Source organism: Ambystoma mexicanum, unplaced genomic scaffold, assembly GCF_040938575.1.
Source record: "Ambystoma mexicanum isolate Mex_15411 unplaced genomic scaffold, UKY_AmexF1_1 Mex_scaf49, whole genome shotgun sequence".
In the NCBI taxonomy this organism is placed as follows: domain Eukaryota; kingdom Metazoa; phylum Chordata; class Amphibia; order Caudata; family Ambystomatidae; genus Ambystoma; species Ambystoma mexicanum.
Genome location: NW_027182465.1, coordinates 1,322,497 through 1,340,944, shown reverse-complemented (window position 1 = coordinate 1,340,944; position 18,448 = coordinate 1,322,497). Strand labels below are relative to the sequence as shown.

General features: G+C 47.5%; 1 protein-coding gene across 3 annotated transcripts in view; it reads left to right on the top strand.

The window, feature by feature from the left end:
• LOC138560842 (zinc finger protein 585A-like) overlaps positions 1-18,448 on the top strand; it is a 332,450-nt gene that overhangs the window by 86,145 nt on the left and 227,857 nt on the right. The window contains exon 2 of one of the 3 annotated variants that reach the window (XM_069642749.1): positions 12,727-12,744. The exons of the other annotated variants lie outside the window; for them this stretch is intronic. Within the exon in view, the coding sequence (XP_069498850.1) occupies positions 12,727-12,744 (18 nt within the window). The remainder of the gene's footprint in view (positions 1-12,726; positions 12,745-18,448) is intronic. 3 annotated transcript variants of the gene reach the window in all.

Below are 18,448 nucleotides of genomic sequence, written 5' to 3'. Positions count from 1 at the left end.
AACGTAAGTGCAGGGTGGCTGAGAGGAAATGGTGTGCTTCATGTACATCCTCTGACAAACTGGGCTGCCACCTGCTCCAAAGACAATACCGGCTCTCTGTCCTCACCAAGAAGAGAGCTCACATCCAAGCCAGCGTCTTTGCAGCATCTAACAACTCAGCTGAACTCTTTAAAATCTGCAAGGAACTGGCCAATCCTGCGTCAGTCTCCACCTCTGCTCCCCCTTCCCAGGCCCGCTGCACTGCACTGGTTTCTCATTTCATCTCTAAAACTCAGGACATCTTGTCCTCTCTCTCCTCCTCTGGCCCTTCTTCGGCCACCTCTTCCCCCCTCCTTCTCTGTCTTTCCCCTGTTCTCCCCAGATGCAGTCTCTAGACAAGTCTGATCTATGAAAGTCTTGTCTACAGGTCCACCCCTGTTCCTGAAAAACCATCAAGGACCACATTGACTCCATGGCCCCTGCCCTGGCCGACTTCTGCAATCACTCCTTCGCCATGGGAGTCTTCCCTTCCCCCCCTGAAGCACTCCCTTGTGCAACCTCTTCTTAAGAAACCCTCTGCCCACCCATCCTGCCCGGCTAACTATCACCCAATCTGCATCACTCCTTTCCTGGGCAAACTCTTGGAAATGCTGGCCATCTCCCAGCTCAATCTTCACACTGAATCTGTTGGTTGTCTCCATGATCAATCATCAGTCTGGCTTCAGAGCCGCCAGAAGCATGGAAACTGCTCTCCTGAACATCCGTGAACACCTGCTCTCCAACCTTGATTCGAACACCCCCTGTGTCCTCGTCTTTCTTGATCTCTATTCTGCCTTTGACACGGTTAACCATGCCAGCCTGCTCAACCATCTCCGTGATAACCTGGCGATCACAGGCCAGGCCCTGGCATGGGTGACTTCTTTCCTCTCTGATCGATCCTCCCAGGTTCAACTGGGGTCCTTCCTCTCCTCTATCTTTAGCTCACCTGTGGTGTTCCCCAGGGGTCTAACCTCGTTCCCTGGCTGTTCAACCAATACTTGGCACTTCTTGCTGACCGCATTGCTGCGCTCTGTGTCTGCCCCAACTTCCAGTGCAATGCAGATGACACTCAGCTCATTCTCAGGCTACCCTGAGTCACCTCTTCTCCCTCTCTCATCTCTGACTGTCTGTCTGCCATCCAGGAGTGGTGTGCCACCAATGATCCCTTCCTTAATGCCAGAAAGAGATTCTCAATGGCGCACCCGCTCCCTCCTTTCCTGTCACTCTCTGGCTGGCCTCTCTTGGCCCTCTTCCTGCTCCCACCTGTGAGGCTAAAAACCTCAGGGTCATCTTCGACTCCACACCCCTCTTCTCTCCTCACATCTCTGATATCTCTAAGAAGTCACACTACCAGCTGCACCTCCTCAGAGGTATTCGTCCTTTCCTCTCCTTCCCCCAGAAGCTCACTGTCTTCAGAGCTCTGGTTCTCTCTAAACTGGACTATTGCAACAGTCTCTTTCTAAATCTGCCTGCTACTGCTCTCCGCCCTCTGCAACTCATCCAGAACAGGACTGCGAGACTTGTCCTTGGCCTCAAGCCCAGGGATCGTATCTCTCCAGACTGAAATCTCTACACCAGCTCCCAGTGGCTACGAGGATTAAGTACAAAACCCTCTCCATTGTCCACAAGGTCTTCTGGGGCCTGGGGCCTCAATACCTTCAACTATTTCTTCCTAAGTATCTTCCTTCTCGAGCTCTTCGCTCTTCCACCTCAAACTCCCTCAGGGTCAGTCGCTTCTCCAAGCAACGAGTTGGTGGTAGATCTCTTTCTTTGGCTGGGGCCTCCCTCTGGAACAGCCTCCCTGCCACCCTGAAACTTGAGGAGAATCCTCTCTGGTTCCGGAAGCTCCTCAAAAACTTTCTCTTTGCTTCTGCTTTTTCTCCTCCTCTCCTCTCCTGACTTCCTGGCTGAAAATGATACTGCACTGGTTACCTGGCCACCCTCTGATCTCGGGCCCAGGTCCCTGCCCCCGCCAGTAACACATCTGCACTGCCTTCCTGGCAACCCCCACACTTGGGTCTGTTTTCTTTTTCCCTATAGTCCCACTACCAGCAATTGAAACCTGATGTCCGCTGTTAGGGAGAATTCTCTTATAAGGGTAATTTCCCAAACTTAGTGAGTCCCCCAGCAGCTTTGCTGTATTTTTGGGGTTTGCTTTTTTCTCCTGCTAAGAGTGAGACTCTTTTCCTCCGACTCTTAGGCATGATTTGAGGTATGTCTTTGACTTATTGTGTGCTTATGGGCTATGGGGTCTTTTACTCCATAGGGTATCATCTGTTTGGATATATGTGTGTTACACAGCACCCTCAGTGCAGTAACACAGGCGTGTCATAGTGACCCCCAAACATAGACTCCATTCCCTGGGACTGACTACTGTCTCCCAAGGCATGTAAAGTCACCATTGGCTTTACTAGTCCAAAATTGTGAACAGAACCAGCATAAACCATCATATTGTGGAAGTACTGGAAGGGGTTAATTAGATTGCTCCTGGGTCTGTTTCCAAGGGGGCACTGTCCAGTCCCCCCTTGTTGAGTTTCTAGCTGGTGGCAGTGGCTACCATGCAAAATATTCCACCGGAATATTTCCTATGGGATTTTCCCATTGGTTTTAAACGCACCACTTTTTTGGTGCAATGTTAAGATACCGCCGTTTTATTTATTTAATATAAAATCACTGGTTGGGTCTTTTCGCCAGAACTCTTTTCCAAAATGGCGTTTGTGTCCGTCTCTCTAACTCTAACCAAGGTCGAGCCCTTTGTTCCACTTTTTGGCGGGCTTCTCCGCAGAAGCCCTCCAACTGGTGCCACCCTGTCTGGGTTCCACAGGATGTGTGGGTGGGGGAATTGGCACCCTGGACGGCGTTGCTTTAGCAACCCAAGTCACACTCTGTTCTGATTGGCGCAGTGGTGAGCCGTCCGGCTCACCACTTAGCATGTATGAGCTAGGCTGTTGAATTGGGGTTTTTCTGCATAAAAGCAGGGCTTTTGGGACTGGAACGTCAGAAGTCGCCACAGGACCTAAGAAATCCGAAGAGGGGAGAAGCTGAGCCATCTTCCAACAACGACACCACCGGTGGAGCCCTGCTGCAACAACCTCACCACTTTCCCGACGACAAGAGAAGATCTTCTGCTGTAAGAGTGTTCTTCCTTGTTCCCCTCCCTTGCCTAGTTGCGCTGTGAAACACTTGTGTACGAGCGCGATACAAATAAAATATCATATATCATGGCCTCACTGGAGAACTGGGCGGCTGAGTTCAGGTGGTTACAAAGGACGTTATAGTCCACCAAGTCAAAAGCCGCTGACAGGTCCAGTAGGAGAAGTAGTGCAAGTTTACCGGAGTCTCTTAAATTGTCTATTTGGGCTTTAAGGTCATTAAGGGCTGTTTCTGTGCCGTGTAATGGCCGGAAACCAGATTGACGTGATCCTAAGAGTTGGTTGAGTTCTAGGAAGTTCTGGATTTGGATGTATGCTACCTTGTCTAGGATCCTGAGTAGGAAAGGTACTGTGGTAATGGGCCTGTAGTTGGTTGGTATGGCAGGGTCTAGGGTGTGTTTTTTAAGAAGTGGGAGAACCCAGGATTGTTTAAGATTGCTGGGTATTGTGAAGGAGGCATTAATGAGTTTGGTAATGAAAGGTGCCAGATCCCTTGCAGCGTCTTTGATGAATTCTGCTGGACATTGGTCACCTTTGCAGTTCGATGGTTTAAGACCCAAGATGACTTTCTCAACCTCTGTAATAGAGACTTTGGAGAAATGAAATTGGGTGACATGAGTATTGTTAGTCGGAGTAGTTTTGTTAGGTGGTGGCGCCATTGCAGTAAGTGACGCTTTTATTTAGTGCAATTTTGTTTTGCAGGTTAGCCACTTTGTTGGCTAGTGCATGCTGAATTTCAGTGCACCATTTTTTATCTTTGACACAGTTGTCTTGGGCTATGATGGGATTTTCTAATTCTTTTAGAATTGTGAAGAGTTCCTTCGTGCTGGAATTTGCTTGTGTAATTCTAGCGTTTTAGGTATCTTGTTTGGCCAGCAGTCTGTCCTTCTTTTATTGGGATGAGATTTTAGTTAGCTTTAGTTTGTTTTCTAAAGTTGGGGTGAAGTTTCCATGCTGATTCACATTTTCGTTTGTCTAATCTTAGGTTTTTCAGATGGGGAAGGAACCAATTATTGAGATGGTTTTTAGGCTTACTACTTCTAAGTTTTAGAGGAGTGATATTGTCAAGAGTGATGTTCATGGTCTTGTTGAATTCTTCAACTAGGATGCTAGGGTCGATATTGTCTGGCAAGGAATTAAGGGTAGGCAGAATATGAGGGAGTATTTTTTCAGTAGTGTTTTTCTTTTTTCTCGTGAGCGTGGGGAGGGCAGGTGGTGCCTGTATGGTAGGTTATGTTATGTTATAGGAATTTAGTAAAGCGCACGTACATCCGAAGGTATCTTGGCGCTAGTTACTGAGGATAATAGAGGACCAGAAAGGCCAAACAATACCATAAGAAAGAAGGGTGGCCTAAAAGAGAGTAGTTTACAGCAATCAACGGAATGTAAGGTGGTCTTCAGTTGCCCGAAGAGCAATGGGCAACTTATTCCAGGATTCCGAGAAGGCGCAGCCTCCCATACGTGACAGACGCTAGTGGGGGATAGTAAGAAAACACGCAGATTGAGAACACAGTAGACGGGATGGAGTGTAGTGGACAAACCTAGTTTGAAGATACTCAGCGCCCACGCCATAAAAGGCGCGATGCACCAGACATAGTGATTTAAACAAGATCCGACTGGCCACAGGAAGCCAGTGGAGTTTCTTGAGCAGAGGAGAGATGTGGGATCCAAAGGGAGGGCGAAGTATAGAACGAACGGCGGCATTTTGCAGCAGTTGAAGCCTTTGGATCAGATAGCGAGGGTGGGCCAGATAAAGAGAGTTACAATAATCAAGCGTGCTGAGGACCAAGGCTGCCACTACCGGTGCCTGACATTCAACAGGAATAAAAGGCAGTACTTTCCGCAAAATGCAGAGTTTAAAGTGCCCGGTACTACAGACACTAGCCACCTGATTATCAAGAGCCAAAGATGCAGAGATTTTAACACCAAGGTTACGGACTGATTGAACCGGCAGGCGGAGAGGACCAAGACTCGATGGCCAGAATTGCAAGCTCCAAATACAGAAGGGGAAACGAGGTACCCACAACCAGGACCTCGGTCTTACTGCCATTCAGTTTTAGCCAATTAGTCATCATCCAGTGCCCCAAATCCTCGGGACAATTCCTAAAACGAGCAGCAGTCTCAGCTTGAGTGAGTTCCAGGCGGACAAGAACTGAGTGTCATCCGCATAAGAATAATAGCGGAAACCGTGTGAATGAATAAGAAGCAGAAGGGATCTAATATAAATGTTGAAAAGAATAGGAGAGAGTGCAGAACCCTGAGGGACACCACAAAGAAGTGTAGCCAACTTAGAACGAAAAGGAGGAAGAGAAACAGACTGAGAGCGATCAGACAGAAAAGATGTGAACCAGTCCAGGACCCGGCCAGAAAGACCAGCGTTGGAAAGGCGAGAAAGCAAGATGGAATGTTCGACGGTGTCGAAAGCAGCCGAAAGATCCAGAAGTAGGACTGCTCCGACACCACTCTCATCCACCAGGCATACAAGGTCATCAAGCACCGAGTTCAGGACAGATTCACTACCCCTCCCGGGGCGGAAACCAGACTGAAACGGATCGAAGAAATGAGAAGACTCAAGAAAGTTAGAAAGAAGAGGGGACACCAAAGCCTCCATCAGCTTCATAAGAAAAGGAAGAAGTGAGATAGGGCGATAAATAGACAGCACGTCTGGATCGAGAGATGGCTTCTTAAGAAGAGCGACCACAAGGGTGTGCTTAAGAGAGGGAGGAATAAGCCCAGTGGAAAAGGAAGTATTCACAGCAGTAGTGATATGCTTGATAATGTCCACAGATACCTCCTTTAAAAGAATAAGAGGTATAGCATCGTTGGGAGAGGCAGACTTTAGTTTAGAAATAGCTGCCAATAGGTTGGAGTTAGAGAAATGCGGAAACGAAGACCAAGAAGCAGTAGGAGAAGTAGAGGTGACAATTTTGGGGGCTGCGAGCGACTGCAGACCAGCCTTTATGTGGTCACGAATCATAGAGATCTTTTCAAGAAAGAAATCAGAAAGAGAGTCACACAGGCCTTGCGAAGGAGAGACAGAGGCCTTTCCAGTCTCAGGGGAAGAGATACTGGACAAGATCAAAGAGGGCTTTAGGTTTATTAAGCGCTGATTGAACTTTCTGGCTATAATAAGACTTTTTAGCAGTAATCAAAGCCTTATGATAGGTCAAAAGGGAGCTGCGAAAAAGGATCTTGGCAGAAGGGGAATAAGCAAGACACCATTTTCTCTCTGCCTGATGGCAAAGCAGTTTGAGTGGAAGAAGATCAGCAGTAAACCAAGGTTCAGGGGTACGGGTTTACAGAGTTTAATAGGGGCTAGCGAGTGAGCCGAGGCTAAAAAAGCGGCTTAAGCTTGGTTAGAGAGCAATCTACCGCATTGCCAGAATTAGCAAGCAAAGCGGAGGTCAGGTCAAGGCTGGAAACTCTCAACCAGCTACGTTTAAAAACAGGAGGTTTAACAGGACGAAGAGGGGGAGCCAGAAGAGGGTAAGATATCAGGAAATGGTCTTTTAGTTTCAATGCAAAACGATATAAGGTGATGGTCAGTCCAAATTTGGGGTGTGATAGAGGTGATAGAGGCATTGCAGTTATGATCGGCAACCCAGTCAAGGCTTCTCCCTTTGTTATGGGTAGGTTTGGTCACTCTCTGGGTGAATCCGAGCTCACTCAGGATATTAGCCGCTGCAGCAGCATATTGATCATTAGCATCGTTGAAGCCTATATTCAAGTCTCCTAGCAGCAGCGTTTGGGATGTGTCCTTTAGATTTTCAGATAGGATTGTTAAGGGGTCTTCCATGAAGGTATTAATAGGGCCGGGGGTCTGTATATAAGGTGGATGTTGAGCGTTTGAGAATTGGCAGTGGGTATTTTAATGTGGCACCCTTGGTGCCTCTACCAGTGGTGGGAATCCCCTTTGAGAGGGTAGGAATCAACATTGTTGGTCCATTAGACCCTCCAACCTCTTCAGACAATCAATTTCTATTGGTTGTAGTAAACCACGCTACTAGGTATCCTGAAGCTATACCTATGAGGACTGTTACAGCTCTGGCTGTTGCTAAGGCCCTATTAGGTATTTTTACCAGGGTAGGTTTTCCTAAGGAAGTCATCTCTGATAGGGGATTAAACTTTGTCCCACTACATGCAGGTCATGTGGAAAACCTGTGAGTGACTTACAAGTTCTCAACTGCCTACCATCCTCACACAAATCGATTGGTAGAGAGGTTTAACCGTACTATGAAGAGCATGATAGGTGCTTTAGAGGAACCCCTTAGAAGAAAGTGGGACCTTCTACTGCCGTGCCTTCTCTTGGCTTATAGAGAAGTCCCTCAGGAGGGAGTTGGATTTAGTCCCTTTGAGCTTCTCTATGGTCATCCAGTTAGGGGTCCTTTGGCCCTAATTAAGGAGGGGTTGGAGAGTGCTCCTTCTCCCAAGCCAGTGAGAGCCACTGACTATGTGTTGGGTCTCCGGAGGAGAATGACACACATGATGACAGAAGCATCTAATAACTTAAATGCAGGCCAGGCTCTGGTGAAACATTGGCATGACGAAGGCCAACATGGTTGAATTTATTCAAGATCAGCAAGTTTTAGTTATGGTACCTACAAGGAAGAGGGGCTTACAGGGCAAATGGATTGGACCCTTCAAGGTAGTGGGAAAACTTGAAGAGGTCAATTACTTGGTGGACTTAGTAGGCAACCCTAAGGAGGCTCCCAGAGTCTTTCACACCAACCGTCTAAAAGCCTATGTCTCAAGACCAGAAGTGGGAGCTTTGTTTCTAGCTTCAGTTCAAGAGGAGGAGGAGAGTGAACCTCTACTTGACCTTCTCACAGGACAGCCTTTAGATGAGAAAATAAGAGTTAATCTCTCTTCTAATCTGACACTGGAGCAGCAGGAGGAGTGCAAGTTTCTGTTAAATCAGTTTGCCTCCCTGTTTTCACAATCACCAGGCTTGACCCATTGGGGCCAGCATGATATTCCCACTGTGTCATGGCCACAGGTCCCACAACACAAAAACCTTTGGCGCCAAGCTCATATAGAGATGTGAGCAGGAACACTTTATTTCAGTGCAGGAGTGCTTTTATTTTACTTCAGTGCTGGATTGCTTTTATTTTACAAGAACTTTCCAGGTGCTGAAAGCCTTTATTCCAGAGAACATCCCCATGTGCTGACTCATCGGGTGTGGCTCCCTAGGCCTGGTCTTCAGGTGCTGACTCATCGTGTGTGGCAGGGCGTGACAGCAGGCAGGCCAGAGCTACTGGGCGTGGCCGGGAACAAGACTATATAAACCCACCGATCTCTCAAGCAAATGCTTCGCGTTACTTTGCACCTCCATGCAACGTGACACTCGCTGCCGCCTGGACCAACTACTTACCTCGCGATCCTGCAACAACAGCATCCTTACTTGGACCCTGGCTCGCATCTCTGTCTTCTTGGCAGATCCCGAATCGATGCCGCAGCACCTGCGCTCTCTGTCCCACAAAGCCGAAGTCCTGAAACGAGAAAGGAAGACAAGACAAGGTTAGAAAACACCCAACCCAGGGTTGTGCCGCATCTAAAACCCATTGCGCACCCTAAGCACCATTAAAGGCTACTTACCAGCTGTTGGACCATATCAGCCCCACTCCTCCGTACTGCTGGCTCCGCTTCTTCTACCGCAGCTACCGCCGGCACTGCTACACCACCTGCGAGGGGAGAGAGCAGAGAAAAGAGACATTACATACAAAGGACAGAGAACTAACTTTACAATTACAACAGTCGGAAGACAAGCCGGCAAGTGGAAACAAGGGAAACACTTACCTACAAGAAGTGGACTAGTCGCAGCTGGCCTGGACTTCCACGACAAGGGACCAGCGAAGGAACTCTGTTCCCTTCAACAAGCACCCCTGCCAGAAGCAGCAGGACAAAGAGCTCATCATCATCATCATTCAGCAGGGGAGCCTCAAGAGTAGTGCAACCCCAGGGAAGCCACATTCAGGGAGAAGAGGTCTGGAGAAGGGGTCAGGGACCACAGGCTGCATACTCCTACAACCCCCCTTATATTCACGCAGGAACCACACTGCTCATCACTGCAGTTCCCCACTCAGACGCAGAGGGAGCAACAGACGAGGAGTTTCATTCCTGGAAGGGCTTTGACCGTGCCCCAACGCCTCCGCAGAGACCAGGTGAGCGTAACACACTGGTGACTGTTTACTTGTTAAAAGCAGAGATTACAGGATGTCAGATTATATAAGAACACACATAAAGGAGGAGGTCAGCAGGTCTCGGGGTAATAGAGCCCTCTACCAGTCCATGGTCTAGTCCAGTTGTGCTATTGCCAAAGGCAGGATCCAAGGAATTGAGATTCTGTGTGGACTATAGAGCTCTTAATGCAGTCTCAAATACTGATGCCCACCCTTTACCAAGGACAGATGAACTGGTGGACAATCTTGGTTCAGCCAAGTACCTCAGTACATTTGATCTCACATCAGGCTATTGGCAAATAGCTCTGACAGACCATGCCAAGGAGAAAACTGCATTTTTGACCCCAGCAGCCCTCTACCAGTTTAAGGTAATGCCTTTTGGATAAAAAAATGCACCTGCAACTTTCCAAAGGATGGTACAGGTTCTGAATGGGATGGAGGACTTCTGCATGACATACTTGGAAAGAACATGTTGACCACTTAGGATATGTTTTGCAGGCTCTTGAGCAGGCCCATCTGACCATAAAGGCAAGCAAATGTCAAATTGGTCAGAGCAAAGTGGTCTACATTGGACATGAGGTAGGAGGAGGTGAAATAAGGCCATTGCCTAGTACAAGCTGTACAAGACTGGTCCACCCCTACTACTCAAGCCCAAGCGAGAGCCTTCCTAGGCCTCACTGGTTATTACAGAAACTTCATAGAGAACTATGGGTCCATAGCTTCTCCCTTGAATGTGGTCTCCTCACCCAATCCTCAAGAAGGTCAGGTGGAATGACGAGTGCACTCAAGCATTTGAAGGACTGAAGAAAGCCCCTTTTCAAGCTCCAGTCTTAAGTGCTCCTGACTACAACCAAAACTTGTGCAAACAGATGCTTCCAATACTGGTATAGGTGCAGTTCTGAGTCAGCTGGATGAGAAAGGTAGGGAACACCCAATCTGCTTTATCAGTAGGAAACTGAAGGAACCTGAGACAAGGAGGGCAACAATTGAAAGAGAATGTTTGCCATTTGCCCTGTAAGGACTTCTGAAGAAGTTTAGACCATACTTGTATGGATCTACTTTTGTGATTCAGACAGACCACCAACCCTTTAGATGGTTACTGCAGATGAAAGGGGAACATTCTAAATTGTTAAGATGGTCAACCAGCCTACAGGGGTTTGATTTTACCATTGAACACAGGTCAGGGTGTAATCATCAAAATGCTGATGGTCTCTCCAGAATGTATGATCGACTGGAGTAAGGAGATTCATCCAGGAGTGGATTAAATTCTCCTGTCCCTTAGTCTGGGGGGGACGAGTGTTAGGGAGAAGTCTCAGAAATGTGCTAATTCCCTTCACCTTAGTGTCCCTCAGCAACTTTGTTGGATATTTGGGGTTTAATGTTTTACCTGGAGAGAGTGTGACTCTTCTTTTCCCACTCTCTCATGTATTTTGATGTGTGTTCTTAGATTGTGGAATTTTAGGCATCATCTTTTCATGTGTGTCACACAGCACCCTCAGTGCTGTGATACAGGGAAGCCTTACAGGCGGCTCTCCCAAGGTTTAAATACCTTCTCTGGGATAAAACTACTATTTCCCAGAGAATGTAAAGTTAAATTGGCTTTACTAGTCTTTTTAAATTCCTAGACCCAGCACGCCCTGTCCTACAACAGAGTGCTGGAGGGTGTACCTAGTGTCCCCTGAGTCTAGAAACTCATGTAGCAGTCAAATGCTACTCTTTCCTCTGAGAATGGCTGTTGGTATTACCATGATTTTTTCTGACCGTGAACTATTCGTAGCTCCGGTAGCTAAAATCCACCGGAGCCACTGAGCCTGCTTTGTTTAAACGGGTCCTGGTCTTCTTTTTTTGCCATTTCCTTTTGGAAAGTTCCTTCTAGTGTTTGTCTCTGCACGCCAAACCAGGTTTGGTCCCTTTGTTCCATCGCCTTTGGCGGGCTTCAGTACTGAAGACCGCCTCTGGCGCCTGAGTGTCTGGGTTGGGCAGGAAGTGAGGGAGGTGCCGAAACTCCCTGTACTTAATCTCCTAGGAGACCCAAATGCACTCTGGCGTGATTGGCTGGCTGACAGTCCGGCAAGCACAGCCACCCTGTTGGGTGATTGGCAGCTAGGCTGGAATGAATGGGAGGAAACTGGATAAAAGGCGAGTGTCGAGGCTTGGAAGGCAGAGTCGACCACTGGAACGAAAGAACCGAGGACGAGCTGAAGGAAGACAAATGCTGCAACTCCTGGACCATTGGTTTGCCTGGTGAAGCCTTGCTGCAGGTCCAAATCGCTGACATTCCTTTCTACAGAGAAGCCCCTTCAAGGACGACTTCTTCCTTTGAGTTGGTAGGACCAATCAACTCGTAAGCCACCTGGATACCGTTCTCAAGGCCGTTTAGGATTAGCCAGGGTGAAGGACACCAGCTTGTGGGCTTTAAGGAACAGCTACCTGGAAACAAAGTTTTGCCAGCTTGTGGACCCGTCCCTGTGCAGTGCAGGAGTCCCCCGACGTCCTCCCTCTTGTCCCCATGACTGATGCTCAGGAACAGCGAGATCTGCAGGAACTGCCAGGAACAATCATCTTCAGCTGCAGCTTTTCTTCATTTAAAAGGTACTGTGAAAACCTGATCGAGATAAATGATCTCACTCGACAAAGGTTTGTGCAACTTTTAGGCCTGATCAGCTTGTGACCCCTCATATGATTCTTTTTTCGCAAACTACTACGGCAAACTTTTACAGAGACTTTAACGTATGAAAACCAGAACTGTTTTTTTTATATCCAAGACTTTTAGCCCATTGACTTTGGCCTATCCTATTGAATTGCATTGACTCATCTGGTGAACTCAAAGTATCTGCACTGCCTAAGTATTCTTGTGATCTTTTCTGTACATATTCTAAATAACCTTTGCCTTTCTACTCCTCTATTTAAGTAACCTGTATGCCATTTTGCGCCTACTTCAAAGTAGTGTAAATACCTCAGAACCTTATTGAGTACAGGACTGTAGTATATTTAAGTGTGATATTAATTGTTCCTCTCTAGTGAATGTTTTGGAACTGACTGTAAAATAAATTAAGAAGTGTTTTACCAAGAAACCTTGAGTAAGAGTCTGCGTACTGGTAATTGTGGACCTCTGTGTAACATAATTTACTGCTCATATTCCCTCTTAAGATAAGCCTGGCTACTCAGCTCGTTACCAAAAGTGTGTGGTAGAGACTTATACTAAGGGTTAGTTTTTGCTTACACCTGTAAACTGAATTGTGTGTAGTGGTCCCAGAGGGAACTGCATACAAATCTTGCCTAACACACATAAAACACTGCATATGCTAAAGGTTACAAATGACAATACAGCCATCATTGTCTAGCCCATAGGTACCCACATATAGAAACACAGAAAGAGCCACACATTTATTAATGTTGCGGTTGCCGAGGTTATAGATAGAGCAGCATTATAGGCCAGTGTTTAGTTGTATTATTAGCATGTATTGATATTCGATATGGGGGAAGAAGCAGGCATAGGTGGAAGATGGAGTCGGTAGGGTAGTGTGGTAGAAGTGAGGTCAGTGTGGTAAAAGTGACAAGAGTAATGCCATTTTGTATGTTAAGGCTTAGAACATGAACAAACGAGAATACAAACCTTGGTGTGGCTCTGCAACTTGGTTAGTACAGCTCCAAAAATGAATCCCCTTTTCCATTCCCCAGGAGAGAAGCCGAGGTCAGAGGCACCCATGGTGCGCAGATCCAGCTGCGTTGCCTGGACTTGATGGGAACGGAATGTTAGTTGGTAAAAGAGCAGGAAGGGATGCAATCCTCGAAATTCAGACTCGAGCAGTGCCCTGGTCACGTCATCCCTGGGCACTTGGGATTGGGAGGAGATAAGGGGGGGATCCGTGTTAGTAAAGTGTTGTGATTCTGCACAGGAGGAGCAGAGGTGATGCTATTACATTTAGTACAAGGTCGGGGGTGCAGCTTGTGTGCGCCATTGCGTCTCGGTTAATGTGGAAGCCTATTGTCTCATCAAAAGCAGGGTTTCTTTAATCACGCCTGGAACAGGAGGGTGAATATCATGTGATGGTCCCAAATTTACGAGTTTATTGATGAGAACCCACCCATCACACATTTTGGGTTTCGGCAGTGGCGATGTAGGGAACCACATGTCTAGAGGACTGGGGTATCGTAGATGTAGCCAATCGGTCAATGGACTGTAGGTGGGATTAGCATGTTCTATAGGTGGTAACCAGTGAGGGTGGTGGGATTATGTTGTATTAATTATAAGCATAGTATTGTTAATTTGCATTCTTTCCACTATATAAGGTGTAACATCCTGAGATAAGACAAGCTCTATGTCAGTTTGGTTCTACAGAACTACCTGAGACCCTTTTTGCATATAATTATCCTTGTTTTCCCTTGCAAAGAGGTGCAGTGATTATTTTTATCATTTGGATGGTTTTTATTCTATGGTGTTGGACCTTTCAATTAGGTGATCCCAGAATCTGTGAGGTTGTTGTGTCCTAGCCGCGCAACTGCGGTGCGGCACCCATCTACAGCGAGCAGTGCATGACTTGAAGAGAGGTTCACAGGTGCTGTTGCCAGAAGCCCTGTCTGCTCTTTGGATTCTGGTGCTGCTCCCAGAGTGTGCAGCTCGTTGGTGGGACCCCATATTGGAGGAACCTGGGAGAGCGGATAGATGTAAGTGCACCTTTTGCCGGATAAAACAATAAGGGGAGAGTGGGTATGTGTGGAGTAATATGTGGTGAATAGATGGAGCGTGTAAAACCATGTGGTAATATACTGTGGTTTTTATAAGGTGATGTCACAGTATGTATTATGAGGCAAAGGATTGTTAAAGATGGCGTCACTAGGGCGCAGCGTACCTGTTCGTCCGGAAGTCGGCTTAGTAGACGATGCCAGAAGTTCTGTGGTGGTGTGAGAGTGACACAAGGAACCAGCCCAACTCCCGTCCAAATGGATACTGGACTGGAGGTGAACCAGCTCCCGATGCCACAGGTTAGCTCACCCCTTATTAATGTGGCATCAGGACAGTGCAAGCACTGACAGGGGGAGCCTGATAGTCTTTGGCTAGAAGTTCTCTGCAGACAACTGGAGCAAGAAGAGTAGCGAGTCCAATCCAGGAGCAGGAATCCAGGAGGCAGCAGAATGCAAGGGAAGGCGGGAAGGCAAGGGAACCAAGGAGGACCAAGAACCCAGAGGAAGGAACAGAGAACAACTGAGAAGGGGGGAACCACCCCAGCAGGAAGGGAGCAGGGAGAAGGGAACCAGGGAGACCACCTACCCGGGCATGGAAGGGCAGGTCTATACAGAAGGGACTGGAAAAACCAGGCAGGACAGAGCGGAAACTCAGGTCAAGGCAAGCGCAAAACAACGATCCGGTCAGACCACGTTGAGACGCGGTTTAATCAAACCGCCGGGCTCCTTAAGTAGGACCTCCCACACCCGGGAGGCTTGGAGCGCAAGCCGTGCTGTTTCCCAGGTGCTGGGAGGCCCAAAGCGAGGCTTGGGCCGCAAATCGGCCGGGAGCCGAGAGCATCGTGTACCGCGCATGCGCGGAAAGCGGGAAGGGGTCGGCCGCGCATGCGCGGAACGGCACGCCCCGGGAACCCGGAAGAGCGCGGGACCCGGAGCGGCCGGCTGACCGCGTACGCGCGAGACCAAGCGTCCCGAAGATCCAGGAGCAACCGGTACCCAGGACCGCCCCGTACCCCCCAGGCGAAAGCGGGGGTAAACCCTCCATGGCGTGGCACGCCGCATCAGGTAAGTGGGCTGGAACAAGCCCGGGTTGGGCGGCGTGACAAGGATGAAGAGAGTAAACGGGAACTTCTCTGATTGTGGGGAAAAGGCAGCACTGCCAAATAAAATAAGAGGTGAAGTCCAATATATGGAGGACTTGGGATCCCTCCACTCAGCACAAGGGAGTGTGATGAGGTAAATTCCCTTTTCCCAAGGCAAGGGGACAAAGGAAGGGTATATACCATTTGTCAAGAAGTGTGATTTTTTTTTTTTGTTGTGTAGGTCCATTATATTGCAGACCTTGGATCACTTCACCCCGGCAAAGGGGGCGTAAGGAGGTACATTGCTCAGCTCGAAGTGGAGATTTAGGAAGGCTCTAAAGCATTTTGTGTATATGAGTTTTTATTGACTTGTGGTTTAAGGTGTTATTAGTTGTGGGGAGATTTGTTTGTGGGGTATTATTTTATGGTGTTGAGGAGGTGATGAAGGAAGGAAGGGAGGGGTAATGAGAATGGTGGATAATAGTGGGAGGAAAAGGGTGATTGTTACTGCTGGATCGGTGCTTAAGAGGTGAAATAGTGCTATAAGGTTAGGCTTGGGTACAACTTGAGTTCCCTGACGCCCCTCGAATATATGTGTACAGCACTTCTGTTGCACCGGGAAAAAAACATGAAGTATCACAACAAGTGGGTTAATGATACGAGAGGGGGAATGTACAAGCCCTGGTCCAAAGAAGGAACAAACAGAGGGGAGAAATAGTAGTACAAGCGCTGTGTCACTCCCACACCTAGTGCGCCAAACCGTATCCTGCGAACACCCCACAATGACTGCAACATCCACAACCCCCCACAGCCCCGCCACCCCCACATGGGTGTTAATCCATGCAAGCAGCTGCAGGGTATACCAACCCGAGTATGTGTGTAGAATTGACAGTACTGCAATTGGATATATGTTGAAATGAGGGATGATGGTCATAATGATGAAGGATGCAGGAGAGGGTGACCACCAGCAGACAGTGTAGATTATGAATCTATCTGATCAGATGTTGAAGCCAGAGTAGGGGAGGAGGACGATTGGGGGACAGATGAGGAGAAGGGAGAAAAGGGGCCCCACCCCGAGTAACACTAAGAATAGAGAGTTTGTTGCCCCACGATTAAGAGTGCGACCAGGTTGTATGGCAGTGGTAAAAGGGAATTGATGGGGGAAGAAGTTACCAGCGAAGCAGGTGTAACACATTTTCCGTTGTTAAATAAAGGCCCTGGCCACATATGGAGAGAGACAATTTGATTAAGGTGCTGCCCTTGCTCGCCGCAGGGGCAGGCAAGTGGATATATCTGTTTCAGAAGCAAACGGCAAGCATTACGTTGGCAGTGGGAGATGTGAAAAGTGGGTTTGCCGCAGTGTTAGGGGACAAATCAGATGTTTGGAAAAAAGCAGGATATCCATGGATACGGATTGGTGATGACAATCATAATGGAACACACTTCAGTCATTGTCGGGATAGTGTGGGCAGTTTTAAGAAATGCATATCCTGGTACACCAGACATATACACTTGATTATGGCACTCACTTTGAAGAACGATTTGTTAAGCAAACTGAATATGACCATTTCATCCGCAGAAGGGAGGAGTAGTGTGTTCAACACCAGGAATCTGTTATGCCAGGGTTTTGGCGAGTCCAAGAGGATTGTTCAGTGATGGCGCTATTAGGGGAGTATCCGTGCACCCAGATTTGTTTATGTATGGAGCAGCAGCATTGTTGAGTTGGGTGGCAGGCATTCAAAGCAAGCCATGGAGAGTGTTTCTGAATTTCCTTTCAGACCAGCTGTGCCCCAAGACCATGGGCCTCATTACGAGGTTGGCGGTAACCCGCTGGTGTTGCCGCCAACCCATAACACTGATTCCGCTGCCTGATATCCGGTGCCACCGGGATATCACAAGTGGTGGTGAAATGGTAAATCCCCATTCCCATGGAGTCCTATAGTCCTATGGCAATGGGGACACTGAAGAACCAGCACTGTTGCTAACGGTGCCAGTGCTTCAGTGAGAGATATGCCGGTAGCAGCCAGTTAAACCTGTGAACTTGTGACTCAGACTTGAACTGCCAAGAATGCTCTGGCTGGCATAGCCAGCCGCATAACTGTATTTGCAAGCCAAAGTGTGTTCATCCATCAAGTGTTCCATCTAACCCTGTGCTATACAACGTGGGGACGAGAATTTATACTGCTTTATATTGCCATTCTGACATTTCGTTTTACCACTGATTTTTCCTTTTGTTGATACATAGCCCTATGTCACATTAGGGTGTATTAGAGTGAGGGCAGGCATTAGGTTATGTTAGTATAGGCTTTTATTGTTTGACTAAGACTGAATAGGACAGTTTCTTTATTATTTGGTGGTTGAAATTACTCCTGTCTTAGTTATATGGCTAGACAGGAGTTTTTCCAACCCCCTTGAATTTAACAATAATGCCAGTCTTCCTTAGATCTACACCAACCTTTCCAACCTTCAAGAAGGATGCAAAAGCCTTTGCTGCGCTCCTTTGACCACGAGGCAAGACCTTACTGACAATGGCAATGTATCTGTTCACTGTATATATAAATAACACTGTAAAGATTATGTCAATATTGTAAAGTGTATATGCAAATATGTGTCTTTGTACCTGCTGTAACTGTTAAACTGTACTGCACCCAGAAACCTCAGGGTTGGGAGCGCCACATAAATGAATAAACAATACAATAAAGGATTTGAAACTTGCAACTCTTGTCATTGTCTACTTGTGATACCATGCCTTGCCTAAAATGGGACGGGAGCAAGCTACAACCATCAAATAATAATAACGCAGTCCTAGTGGAGTCTCTGTCAAAATAAAAGGGCCTATACTAATAAACATATTGCCAATCATTGCTCTAATAAGAAATGGTGTGGGATATCAATTTTTGCAAAAATGAAAAGTGTTCAAGAAATAATGTCAGGATAGTTGAGCAGTTGGCTTCCCTTCCCCACATTTTCAGCACGGGGCAAGGTGGCACACTCGAGCTTTGCACACACTCTGGCTTCTCTGCCACGAGGAGGCAGTTCAACACATAGGTATCCGGCCCTTCTGCGGCCAAGTCTCTTTACCAAAACAAAAAGGGGAAGGTGTAGTTCCAGCTTACTGCTCGTCCTCCAGCTCTGCTCTCCAATCAGATGGCAAAACGTCCAAATTCGCAAAATGTACTTCCTGCCCCTTCCAAGCAGCTGGCCTTTTTATAGCGTTAGCACGTTTGTTTACCAGAAGCCTGAAGCTTTTTTGAATCTATAAAAACCTGAAGCTTTTATCTGTCTAATAGCTTGAAGCGTTTTTTTTCTCCATTCCCTTCAGTTGTAATTC